Below are 14,377 nucleotides of genomic sequence, written 5' to 3' on the forward strand. Positions count from 1 at the left end.
TGGGTAACAAATCACAAAGATACATAAGACCCATTTATATGCACAAAGCTATACAGTGGCCTTTGGTGGCATCCTCCTTAGATTACTTAGCTACTTTTTCCCAGAACCAATCCAAATATATAGAGAATCTAAAAAACAACATCCAAAAATGTATCAAATCTGAGGTCTGGTGAGAGCTGACATGATTAAGACCTAAGTTTATAGTGATTATAATCGAAAACAAAACATTAGATTCCTCTCCAGGCAGCGATAGAAAGCAATTTCATTGCAGCTGTCCTTCTGACTCAGAAACCTGCAGGTCACAAACCCTGTTATGGTGTTGTACTCTCATAGAGAATATGTCAAATATGATCATTCCAAAATTGTTTGCAACTTTTAATCACCATATATATTGCTGGGTAGGAAGCTTGATTTCAAATTCTGCCCACAACATGTTGCTATTAATGTGCTTGTTTCTAAAAGATTGCTTAGTGACTAGCTCTAGCTTAGCTTTTCTCTTTTTAGAAATTCTTTTGAGTTGGTAGGGTTTAAACATTTAAAAGTGTTTTTCCTTAACTGTGTTTTTCATATGTAAAAGTAAAAAAAAATTTAAATAAATTAAAAATTAAAGCTGATTTTATCTTTTGGTTTTGCTTATTTTTTGTTTATCAATTTTATTATTCTTGTTCTATTACAGTTGTCCCATTTTTCCCCAGTTGCTGTTTATCCAAGGACATGCTCATTGATTTTAGAAAGGGGGAAGGGAAGGAGAGAGGGGGGAAAAGAAACAAACATCGATCGATTGCGCCCCGACCACAGACCAAACCCACTACCTAGCATGTTCCCTGAACGGGAATCAAACTCACGACTCTTTGGGTTATGGGATGATGATTCAACCAGCTGAGACACACTCATCAGGGCTTGGTTTCTGGTTTTTTTTTTTTTTTTTTTTTTTTTAAGGTCCTTGATTAGAGAACTTGCTTTGCTTGCCCCCGTGGTTGGAGCTGATTGGTCATTCTTTTCATCATTGCTAAGTTATTTTGTTTACTCTTTTGACATTTTTAATTTGTACCTTCTGTGTGCAAGATACTGTACAAACTATGCTGTACCTTAACTCTTAAAGCTAAGGACAGTTGAACATCGCTCTCACTCCTCCTTCTTACTGTCCAGTGAAGGAAACAAGTAACCATGCTATTTTGATCATTATGTCAGAAAAGTCTTCTTTCAATTGTCTAGCTAATGGAGTGTAGTAAATAAGTGAATTTAAAAAAAATGTATTTAACTTTAGAATGCATGTCTTTTATTGACATTTTACATTAGAAATTGCAAAAAATGTGTGGGGACTTAAAAAAAAACTTTAAAGCTATTAGGTATGGTTATCATTAAATACAGTAGTCCCTCTCTATATCGCGGTTCACTTATCGCAGCCTCTCTGTATCGCAGGATTTAAAAAAATATTATATTTAATTATTTATCACAGATTTTTTGCTCTATCGCGGAATTTTGCGGTGCTGTATACGTATGTTGTTAAAGTGACATAGGTTTAGGAGTGTAGAATATGTATAAGAATATAAGTAGTGTTTATAAAAGTGTGGAAAAGGTTAATAAGGGAGTGGGAAAGGTTAATAAGGGACTGTGAACGGTTTATAAGTGTGTGGGAAGGGTTTATAAAGTCTTAGAATATATATAAATACTAAAACAAATGTAAGGTTCCTACTTCGCGAATTTTCACCTATCGCGGAAGTGGGGTCTACAACGTAATATCAGCGATAAGTTGTTCCCTGTCACTGGAGGGCGCTATTTAAGCATAATTTGAATGCTTATTTTTTCAGGGATATTGTGAAAGGTTTTGTTTGTTTGTTTGTTTGTTTTTTCTTTTCTCTTTTAAAGTATAACCAGTCAGTTATCACAATTCATTCTAGATATCCTTGACTAGATCATCACATAACTAAAACTGAACATTGAATGTATATGCTCTACACATTGTTGAGTGTAGTGATAATGGTCAAATCTGTATTTATGAAAACTTTTCTACCTGTATTATAGAAAATAGAAATTATCGACGACGAAGAAAGTGACATGATGAGTAATTCTGAAGTAGAACAAGTGAATTCTTTCTTGGATTATAAGGTAAAAGTAATTTCCAATTGTGAGCTCATTAAGAGAAGGTATTAAATGAAGCAAATTGTTACAGTACTTATGCACTGCTTTATTTCGCTCTCATTTGATAAGTTAAACATCCTGAGGCTCCACATTGACTTTCTCAGACAACTTGGATATCAGTAAAGGTTCTAGGCATTTTAATTAATAACTGGCTGGTTCAGAGGGCATAGTTATAAGCATAAAGTTTGCTCAGTAGGAGTAGGTATTGATGGTGTGCAACAAAGTGATGCAGTACATAGTGGTAATTAATGTGAAATTTACAGCAGTGCTTTTTAAATCCAATATTCATTTTTAAATTATGATAAAAGGGAAATTTTTCTAGATTTTTTTTGCTAATTTTATCTTGACTTGCAAATTCTGAAGGCCATTTAAAAAAATATAATAGTATACTTGTTTTAGGAGAAGTTTAAAAACAATCCCTAAAGCAAATACTTAAAGAGTTTGAATAGAAATTACCTTTCCTTAATGTCACTTGTTACTAAGCTGAAAGTCTTTGGCAGCACGCCATACACAACCTTGTTTTTATTAGGTTTTGACATAAGCTATCAGTCCATATGTTAATATATTTTCTGCATATATGTATAATTGCTTTCTCTTTGTTAATCAGTATCATATCTTATGAGGTAATTCAGGGTCTTCTGAAATTTTTGCTACACAATCATTCTTTCCATACACAAAAGTTCTTTTTTTAGAATATCATAAAAGGTCAAAGCAGAGACTAGTATTTAGATATCAACAGACAATAATACCAAATCAGAAAAGGAAACAGCTGTCATTTTCTCAATTATTTTTGTTTTACTATAATTGAAAGTTACGCCATTCAACAGAGTGTTTTCCAAATGTTCATAACATGTCAGACTTTAAAATATTGAACACTGTAAACGCAAAAGGAAGTTATCTTCCGAAATTTATTTTCTAAGTGGTCAAAGAGCACAACACAATCCTGTATTTAAACTGCATTTCCAAATAACAAAATAAAGTTGTTAGTTCTGAAGTATAAGAGATCATTCTAATCTCTCCTACAAGATCATATATTTCTAAACACCCAGTTCAGGATTAAAATGGCTCTGCAAGCCACCGCTTGGCACAGGCTGTGGAAACTACAGACAAGAGGACTGGACCGCACAGCTGTTAAGTGTGCTCCGCTTAACACTCTCAAACAGTTCACATAGGGTTGGGCCCAGGACTCAGAGGATTCTTTCTAGGACCTTTCCCCTCTGGTGTTCCAGCAAACTTGAGAAGTTTTGGAGCTAAAAGCCATGGCAGGGCAAACTGTCCACTCCAGAAATCTTAATTAACGTTTTCATTGAACTCTAAAGAACATTCAACGATTCAGTGTTTTCCATTGTGGTAAATGCTGTGGGGAAAAGGAGGTCTTTAACTACCCTATTAAGGATGGCTTTTATAACACATTGCCATCCTATATAAACTTTTTTAACTCTCAAAAATTCAAACCTATAGAGAAATATATATTTTTATAATCATTATTAGAAACATTTCAGTCCACTTCATTCGTGAATTTTGTTACCTTAAAGTAAGGTAAGAGAAACCTCATATAACAGTTATTGCTGATTTCAGGATGTTGATTTAAAACATCCTTATCAGTTTAGAAATTTAATCTTCAGAGAACATTTGTACTTTATTTGCATACATGTTAGTGTTAGTTGTTTGGGAATCAAAATCACTTGCTGGTTTCTTAAGTATGTTCAGTATAAGATTCTTGAAGGCAGAGAGTTATTTATTTATCTATGTGTTATCTGATCTAGTGCTTAGAACATAGATGTCCAGTAACTAATTCCTGAGTGAATACATTAAAGTCCTTGGAATTAATTAAGACAGGAAGCTGGATCATGATAACTTTTCCTACACTAAATTAAACAGTCTCCTGTTATTCTTGAGATTCGTTGTAGCAAAATGAAAGATTATTTCTAATACGCATTTGATAACTGTTACTGTGCAACTGTTATTGCTCAGTTTGGGCATACTGGAGTTTTGGATTCAGATATATTCCTAGAAATATTGCTAGGAGTTCTAACTAACCCTAAATGCTTATGAGACAAGTTGGTCATCTCGGTCCCTGAGGAATGAGTTATATATCATAAAATAACACCTTGTATGTTCCCTACAGTCATGTTGGAGAAGAATTGACAGACCTTATTGGAATGTAGGGAAGATTTTGACAAGAAAAATGAGCTAGATCCTGCTTTCTGAAAGTCAGGGGCTGAATGTTACTAGTTCCTCTCACAAACACTCTATTTACTTAGAAAAATCTCAAAAGTACTACATGTAGTTACTGCCTGTAATCTTGGAAGTGTTCAATAGCCTTGCAAATTTCTGAAAAGAAAATGTCCGCAATATTAAATTATTTTAAAGCTGTTTATGTTTTTCAAGCATTGCATAAATACTGACAAGGAGGAGGCATATTCACATGAGAAATTAGAGCTCTGCATACCAACAGATGCTTCATGACTTTTTAAAATATGAATTAATGTTTTTTAAAAAAATTTAATAGACTATGAGTACAGCTCAGAAGGACTGTGCATTCAAAGGAGACACTAAGATAATGATGATAGATATGTCCTGTATTTGGAAAGACATCCTGGTGAGCACTTTACTAATACTATTGTTCTGACGATGAGCGCTAAAAATATATATATTTAGAATTAGTCAAATATATTATGGCAGGAGCATGTTGAATTTTATTATAGTGCTTTCTTGTAAATTAGATTGCTATAGAGTGCCTTTGGATAAGGAATTTAGCTTAAATCATCATTTGGGGATGATTCACTTGATATTAAAATGGTCTGAAAAGGAAGCAGTTTTATTAGGTAAAATAAGTTTGAAACTGAGCTGATAAAATAGTTGATGCAATAAAAATGTTCATTGATTGAATGTGTTTGATACAGTGCATCCCTTCATCTTAAACAACAAAAATGCCTGTAAAATTAATGAATTTTAATGTCTTTTATGAAAATATTTGAAAAATGCTCTTAAAGGTCTTGCTGTGAGACCAATTCTCCAGCTGTGAAGACTACTTATAGATTATTTTAATGTTTTTGGCAAAAAGGCTAGCCAATAATTTATTTTTTTATTTTTAATCGGGTTTTTTACATATAATTGCCATACAGTAAAATTCACCTCATTACAGATGAGTTTTTACAAGGATGCACTGTTGTGTGTCCATGACTACAATCTGTTTATTCATCTACTGATGATCACTTGTGTTGTTTCTAGTGCTATTAATATTATTGCATTCTTTTTCTAGATATACGTTTTCTTCTTCTTTTTTTTAATAAATGCTTAAGAGTAGAATTGCTGAGTCAGAAGGTAGAAAAGAGTATATTTAATTTTATAAGAAACTGCCAAAACATTTTTCAAAGTGGACGTACCCTTTTACACTTCCACCAGTGATGTGAATGAAACGCCTAATTGGTCCACATTTCTACCGGCATTTGCCATTATTGCCAGTCTCTTTAACTTTACCATTGTAGTATGTTAGTAGTATCATCTCTTTGTAGTTTTAATTTGCATTTCTTTAATGAGAAATTGTATTAAGCATTTTAATGTGTTTACTGCTCATTCATGCATCTTCTTCGATAGTGTGTTCAAATACTTGGCCTGCTTTTACTTTGTTTCTGATCTTATAGTTGTGTTATAAGTTCTTTATGTGTTCTGAATGCAAGTCCTTATCAGATATCTGATTTACTAATACTTTCTCCCAATATGTAGCTTGTATTTTTATTTTCTTAACAATGTCTTTGAAGACCAAACTTTTAAAAAACATTCCATGTTTGTTGTGTCTCCTTGAGGAATCTTTGTCTAACACAAGGACACAAAGATTTTCCCACCTGTTTTTCTCTAGAAGTTTTATAGTTTTAAGAGTTATGTTTAGGTTTATGATCAATTTCTTGTTAAATTTTGTATATGGTGTGAGGTAAGAGTTGATACCTTTTTTTAGATATACATTTACAATTGTTCAACCACTGTTCTTTGAAAGACTATCCTTTCTTTGTCCATTGAATTACTTCAGCACCTTTTTTTTTTTTTTAATCAACTAGATAAACATATGTGACCGTGTTTAGCACATATATTTATGGACTTCCCATTCTGTTCCTCTGACTTATATGTCCACCCTTTTGTCAATACTACATATTCCTGATTTCTTGATTACTGTAGCTTTAATAGTAAATCTATTCAAAGCACTTTTATGGCCATTTTCTTGAAGAATCTTATAACACACAAAGCTGAAAAAACCAAAGATTATTATTATTATATCCACTTCACTGATGAATAAACGAAGTCAAAGAAAAGTTAATTGGCTTGCCCACATTTACACAATTATTACTAGTGTTGGCACTAAAGTACTCCAAAATCCCCATCTATAGCTTTTATCCTACACAACTCACAAAAATAGTGAAGGGAGAATTGGTCTCAAATTAGTGGTATAAAGTGGTCTATTTGGAGGTATATTTTTTAAACTATATTTTATTGGTTATGTTGTTACAGTAGTTCCAATTTTTTCCCCTTTTCTCCCTTCTTCCCAGTACCCCCATCCCCTCCAGCAATCCCACCCACCTTAGTTCATGTCCATGGGTCGTGCATGTAAGTTCTTTGGCTTCACCTTTTCCTATATTATTATTAACTTCCCACTGTCTATTTTGTACCAACCAATTATGCTTCTTAATCCCTGCATCATTTCCCCATTTCTCCCCCTGTCCCCTCCCAGCTGATAACCCTCCAAATGATCCCCATACCTATGATTCTGTTCCTATTCTGGTTTCCTTAGTTGGATTTTGTTCTTATTTTTTAGATTTAGTTGTTGATATTTGTGAGTTTGTTCTCATCTTAATGTTCATAATTCTGATCTTTTTCTTGAGTAAGTCCCTTTAACATTTCATATAATAAGGGCTTCGTGATGATGAACTCTTTTAGCTTTACCTTGTCCGGGAAGCACTACATCTGTCCTTCCATTCTAAATGATAGCTTTGCTGGATGGAGTAATCATGGTTTAAGTCCTTGCTTTTCATCACATTGAATACTTCTTGCCAGTCCCTTCTTGCCTGCAAGGTTTCTTTTGAGAAATCAGCTGACAGTCTTATAGGCACCCCTTTGTAGGAAACGTTCTGCTTTCCTCTTGCTGCTTTTCAGATTCTCCCTTTATCTTGAACCTTTGGCATTTTAATGATGATGTGTCTTAGTGTGGTCCTCTTTGGGTCTAGTTTGTTTGGGACTCTGTGCTTCCTGGACTTGTCTATTTACTTTGCCAAATTTGGGGGATTTTCCTTCATTATTTTCAACCATAAACTTTCAATTTCTTGCTCTTCCTCTTCTCCTTCTGGCACCCCTATGGTTTCAATGTTGGCACGTTTAAATTTGTCCCAGAGGTTCCTAAGCCTCTCCTCATGTTTTTCAATTCTTGTTTCCTCATTCTGTACTGGTTAACTGTTTTTTTCTTCTGTATGTTCCAAATCATTGCTTTGAACCCTGGTTTTCTTCCCTTCACCATTGGTTTTGTGTGGATTTTCCTTCGTTTCACTTAGCATAGCCTTCACTTCTTCCCTTATGCGTTTGCCATACTCAAACATATCTGTCAGGCCTGTGAGCATCTTTATCACCAGTGTTTTGAACGCTACATCTGTTAGGTTGACTATCTCCTTGTCACTTAGTCTCCCACTGGAACTTTGATTCGTTCCCCATTCTGGGTCATACTTCTCTGTCTCCTCATCTCGACAGGCCCATGTGTTTGTTTGCCTCTGTGTCTTAGGGAGAGCTGTCGCACCTGTTATGTTGTAAGGGGCAGAGCCATTTCATCATGTTGTGGCGCTGTGTAGGGGGGAGGGGTCTGAAAGGGAACAACGCCACCTTCTCAGCACTTGCCCCTTTTCCAGGCACTTCTACCACTTCCTTATGAGACTGGCGCCTCTTTAGCTGTTGCCCTGGCCATGGTTCCCAGAGTGGGTGGGTCTGCGGACGTTCTAGGACCATGGGGCACGTTAAACAAGTAGACTCTACTGAGAGACTGACAGTTGCTTCTTACACCCCAACCCCCACTGGTTTGTACAGTCAGGAGCAATGAGGCTTTATTTTCCCTAGTGCTGGGACCACGAGCTGTGCAGTCTGGTCTGGGGCTGGGAGTGCTCCCCAGGTGTCCCTCCCTACTTTTTAAAACATGTGACTGTGATTTCCACTGACCTGCTGCTGCCACTGCTGCTGCCACCACCACACCACGTCCTCTTTACCCTGGCTCTGCCCCCGCTACCTGTTGAATGAGTATTTCTTCTTTATATCTTTGTTTGTTGGACTTCCATGCAGCTCAATTTTCTGGTTGTCTCTAGTTTTAAGGTAGTTTTATTCCTTCTTATTTGTGGAGGGAGACGCAGTGGGTCTGTCTAGACCTCCATCTTGGCCGGAAGTCCCTGGAGATGTTTTCTGAGTAACGGACTCCTACGTAAAGGCAGGGGTGCTCAGCAAACTACTTAAGACAGTTTTAGTAATAATTTTAGTGTCTAGTGTCTTCTTGTTGAAAAAAAAAATTTAATCTTTTTGGTTCTTAATATTTGGCTTTGTGTAGTGTACATTTAGCATTAATGCAGCTGCAATTGCTTTTTACTTGGGGTTAATTGGGCTTTGTCTATTCTTAATCTTAATCCAAATGCTAATTAGCTTTACTATAGGAGACGTCTTTCGAAGGAGAGAACTGCTTCTTGTTTTTTTTCTTACTGAAATTAATTTCATTGGATTTTTAACCTTGCAAATTATTTTTTTTTTTTTTTGGTGATTTGCTTAAAAAAAAGCCTTTGAGTAAAAGGACAATTTCCTTCTGTACTTTATATTTCTTTATGCTAAAGTTTTATCTTCTTTATTGCCCCTCTAATTTGATTGCTTTTTAATAACAGCAATGTATATTGTAGTCCTGTGTTTGCAAAGGTAATTATATTGTTTGATATTTCCTCCTTCAGAATAAAGAAGTCAGATTCGTTGAACATGAACTAGAAATTCAAAAGCAAAAATACTTTAAACTTCAGACGTTTGTTAGAAGCTTGATACTAGCTATGAAAGCTGAGGATAAAGAGCAACAACAGGTAGGTGCCAGAAGTGAATAGTAAGCTGTAATATATCATGTTGAATATCATACTTTAATTTTTCATATACATATATTTTTATACTTCATTTCTGCTTTCCATCAAGGAAAGATTTGTTACTTAGAACCTTTTACAGCAAAGATTTTTTGAGATTACATATTCAGCTGTTTGTGTGCTGCTTTAGTGGAAGATAAAAATAACTGACTAACATACTTTAATTCTACATTAACCTTGAATAGGCATTTTAAAAAGATTTTATTTACTTATGTTTAGAGAAAAGGAAGGGAAGGCGAAAAAGAGGGAGAGAAACATGATGTGTGAGAGAAACATCAATCTGTTTCCCTCAAGCACCCAACTGGGGACCTGGCCCACAACCCAAGCATGTGCCCTGACTGGGAATTGAATCAGGGAACTTTTGGTTTGTGGGACAATGCCCAACCCACTGAGCCACACCAGTCAGGGCTAAATTGTGATGGAAAAATAATAATTTTAAAGAAATTCTTAAAATGTTTGTAGAGACTGCTACGTTAAGCGGAGAGGCACATATTTTTGAATGCAATATAACAATTTATTAAGCTTGCTAAAAGGAATTACAGAACTATAATGTTCTATTCAATAATTAAATGGTACTAATTTTCCTCTGAGTTGTATACTGCCATGTTGATTGCTTGTCAGAAAAGTTCAGTATGGGTAGTATGTCTCAAAAGTAACCATTAATTAAGAAGCAGTCTAAGAGCTTTTTTTCAGCAAAGAATCTCAGGAGTACAAAAATTTATCCCTTATACCCTAACAAGACTGCACGTACAATCCCAGACATGTCCAGGGGAAAAGATTAGTTTTAGCATCTCAAAATTCTCCCTTTTTTAAAAAAGAAAAAGTGTTTATGTTTCACTGAAGCACAAAACCACAAAATATAAACTAAAATAATTTAGTCATTAGGTTCAAACCAGCGCACACTTTATGCGTCCAGTTTCATTAATTTTGCTCTCCCTGTGGAACACACACAGACATCCGAGGATGTTAATCTGTAGTTACCTTTTACAGCTTTATTTAAACAAGTTGATTTATTATATGAGTTATGCATATTCCATGGCATACCAAAAATGTGTTTGCTTTTTATGAACCTATAATAAAGATTTTACAGAATAAGTAGATAGCCTTGAACACAGTCCCATGGGTACTGTAACTTTTAAATAACTGTAAAAATATTAAGTCCAACAATAGGAATAACTTGGAGTCTGGTCCTGGTCCCAAAAGTCGTAGTATGGCTTTGAGTTCAGAGTTAGCCAGCTAAATGGCAGTTGTCTATGTGTCTTGCTATCTAGGAATAACATACAGATTGCATTATTTTCTTTGCTAATTCTAATCTAATCCCTAACTTACTTCTTTCCCTAAAACCACTAACAAATAAGAAAAGTAACTACTTTACATTTTACTTTTCTCCTTCTCTTATACTTCTCTTCTGATAAAGACGAATGAACTAAGATATGGACAAAATGTTGGCTAAGAAACAGAGGATGTTATACAAAAATTGTACTAAAAGTTGTAGCTTATATAATAAGCACTAAAATAGAAACTACTAATTTTCATAGTTGATATCAGGTATAATGGATCTCAAAATATGGTCTCAAAAATACAGAAGACACTAATAGTATCCCATAAAAGTTATTCAGATGATGTCTTAAATTACTGATTTAACACTATGAAATTCTTAGAGGTTTATTTCTGGAAGGAATGTGTTTCATTGGATTCCCAGTTTTAAAACAATCTGAAGTATTTTTCCATTAATCTTGATTTGGTTCAGTTGAGTGAGATGAGTGGTACACAGAATATTTGCCTCAATGAGGCAGCCTTGACTTTAAAACTATATGATACAGTCTGACTGCAATATTATATTACTCAAATGTTTTTTGTAATCAATGGCCATTTTAAGATAAAAAGATTGTTGCCAGCCCTGTTCTGTCATTATTTATGGTCTTTGGTCCCCTGATAATTGACTATGTGAACCTAGCCAGGTCAATTGCCTTTCTTGAACTTAAATTTCTCCACTTTGCAAGTAAGATGAGAATGATTAATATCATGGAACTTGGCATTCACTCCCTAGGGCCTAGAATAAGCGTTATAGAGACTGATGATATATTTGGGAAATGCTTTAACCTTTTGGGAAGAGTGGCCCTAGGTCGAACTCTGAAGATAAATTGATGAAGAACCTGTAGTAAGAAAAGTTAATCATGTTAGTACCTAAGAAAAAAGGTAGTTCTAGCAATTAGCATATTCCAAAGATTTGTTCAGTGTGCCAATGTTGCAATCTAGTAAGATACTGAAAATTTTTTTGAAGTAATCTTTATGCATTAGTGGTGCCTTATGTTGACTCAGATAGTGATGTTTTTCTATTTCATACTACACTCATTTTGTTGGCCAAGTATGTGAAATTTAATGACAAAACATAAATAATAGTGCTTCTTTGGTTTTAAGGTCTCTCCACTAAAATTTAGACTGTCACTAAGGTCTGTTCATCCACTTGATTTTTCAATACTCTAAGCACTTTGCCCTCTCTAATACAGCTTCTTCACAGTTACAAAGTGAACTATATCCAGTGATATATTCCTTATAAACTATGATCAGCCAATGTCAGCAAAGGCTTTGTTTCACCTAGACTGGGTTATTGGTAATCAACTGTTATAGAAGAAAACAGCGTTGTGTCTTATTTTTATGCTGCAACCCAGCACCTTAAAATACATGTAGTACTTTTAGGTGACTGCTTTCTAAATACTCTTAATTTCAGCAGGAAATTTAAGAACTATTTAATAATATAAAATAAATAACTTTTTTCAGACATGAGTTAGTCTTTCCATATGCAGCTTGAGAAAAAGGAGAAAGTGGTCAATCTTACCTCTCTGCTATGAGACAACAAGTATAGGATTTATAGTTCTCACTTGTTAAATAAGAGACTATGACAATACTATCATTTCCACAGTGGACTTGATACATTCTTCAATATGCTCTCTTTCTATTCCTTAATTTGGTAGTAGGAAGCTTGCATTTGTTTCTGTTCCCTTGGTCTTTGTTTACCGTTACATGCAAAGTCCACATTATAAACAATGCTGTCTAAAAACTGCCCAGATATGCTACATTATTTTTAGTATTGAGAGTAGCACATAAGTAATTTACTTCACAATTTCTTATAGTCAAGTAGGCATCAACACTGTCAACCACATATTGATTAATTATTTATTTCTCTAGTGTGGATGCATGTTCTGCAACTCTAAATGAAACAATTACACCATAGCAAAGCTTCATTCTTGGTTCTTGACTTATCCTAATTACTTCAGCAGAGAAATGACTAGCCTTCTAGATGCATCATTACACATCTAAATTCACTGGTTCAACTGTACCCTTGTGGGTGCTTGGCCATCTATAGATATATGGACATAGCCTAAGAAAAGAAAAAAAATATCACTTAGTCTTTTCAAGTTGTTAAAAGTTTAGCCTAAAGTAAAATAGCCGAACTTCTCTCATAATGGCTAAGTTCTTTCTCCAACTGAAGTACAAAATAGTCTTTTGTGAAATGTGTTTTTCTCTAAAAGACAGCATAACTAGGCAGGAATATTTTAATAAGGAATATAATTTTAAAGCCCTTTAGCAGTGATCAGTGAACACTCAAAACTAGTATAGAAATCACTTATCTCCAACACTTGAAAGCACTCAGTACAGAATAGTTGTTCATCACATTCCTGATTTCCCTTTTGTCCGAGGTTCTACTCTATATTATCCACACTCTCAAGATCTAGTACGTTGTTCCTTCCTTCACAGTGTATTAATTTTTTTTTCTTTTCGGTGACATATCATCATATAAGTTCTTGAAAGATAAATGCTCCTTTTTAAATCCATAAGAATAAATCAACATGAGTGGACTGTAACTATTAACATAAAATTGGAGAAAAAAATCTGTCCATATACTAATTAAAAATATTGATTTTTCTGACTCAGGCACTGCTGTCAGATTTACCTCCTGAATTAGAAGAGATGGATTTCAATCATGCCTCGCCGGAGCCTGATGATACCTCATTCAGTGTGTCTTCTTTATCAGAGAAAAATGCCTCAGACAGTGTGTGATTTGGGGGAAGCAGTATATTCTATAGCCTTTAGGCTGCCTAACAAGTGTGCTTTTTAAGATAACTGCATTCTGTTGCCCTGGAATTCTTCAGTTGTTAAAATATATTGTTGAAACCATTATATTCTGTGAAGGATGGACAAGATATAATGGCTACAGTTCAAAAACTGTATGCAAAATTTAAAAACATTGTTTGAAAGTTTTTCCCAAACTGATAGAAATCTGAAAAAAAAAAAAACTTTAGTTTTGAGCAATTTAACTATGAAATTTTGTTTAGTTTTGTAGAAGAATCTTAGTTTTAATAATAGCTTTGGCCAGGGGCACAAAAATAAAAGTGTTTCAACATTGCTTATCAAGTTACTGAATCTTATTGTTTTTGTAGCCATTATATCTTATATCTTTCTCTCTCTTTTTTCCTAACCTACACTTTTACTCAGGAAAGTGGACTGAAAATTGAAACAAAATTTTGAAAGTTATTTAACCTGGATGAGTCATCAGATTTATTTTTCAAACCCTATGAGAATTTGACTTCACATAATTATTGAAAATTGGAGTGATTACTAGTATATAATTGTAAATTATTGGTATTCTTCATTATCTAACCCAAGTATTTGGGGGGCGGGGGGAAAGCACTATGGAAAAGTAATTCACCAACATGAAGTCAAATAAATTAAGTGTACAGAAACAAAATGTTGTAAAAGATTAGTCTTCATGGAAATTCTTCATTGCTGCAAATGACAAATACTGATAAGATTCACATTCTACTAGTAAAATTATGTAACTGAGTTAGATGAAATGTTGCACAAATATTAGAAGTTTATCACCACCTTCATAATATTTTTTATTTTTTACATTTTATGAAACAAGAAGTCAAGGTAAGCCACTAAGATTTTTTTAATCTAATCATTCGGCTTTGCCACAAATTTTACCTCATTTCCATGTGAGGCTTGTACAGAGCCATCAGCCAAGGATAGTATCAAAAAAGTTATATTACTTTGTTAATTACAATCCTCTGGATTTCCTGGTTACTGTTCCATGG

At 34.3% G+C, this 14,377-nt stretch overlaps 1 protein-coding gene across 1 annotated transcript in view; it reads left to right on the forward strand.

Moving 5' to 3' along the window:
- HDX (highly divergent homeobox) overlaps nt 1–13,517 on the forward strand; it is a 71,095-nt gene extending 57,578 nt beyond the window's left edge. The window contains exons 7-9 of the mRNA XM_090264715.1: nt 2,026–2,109; nt 9,102–9,224; nt 13,215–13,517. Of these exons, the coding sequence (XP_090120841.1) occupies nt 2,026–2,109; nt 9,102–9,224; nt 13,215–13,340 (333 nt within the window). The 3' untranslated portion in view covers nt 13,341–13,517. The remainder of the gene's footprint in view (nt 1–2,025; nt 2,110–9,101; nt 9,225–13,214) is intronic.
- The last annotated feature ends 860 nt before the right edge of the window (nt 13,518–14,377 follow it).

The sequence above is a fragment of the Furipterus horrens genome, unplaced genomic scaffold (assembly GCF_987537825.1).
Source record: "Furipterus horrens unplaced genomic scaffold, mFurHor1.1.pri manual_scaffold_17, whole genome shotgun sequence".
NCBI classification, from domain to species: domain Eukaryota; kingdom Metazoa; phylum Chordata; class Mammalia; order Chiroptera; family Furipteridae; genus Furipterus; species Furipterus horrens.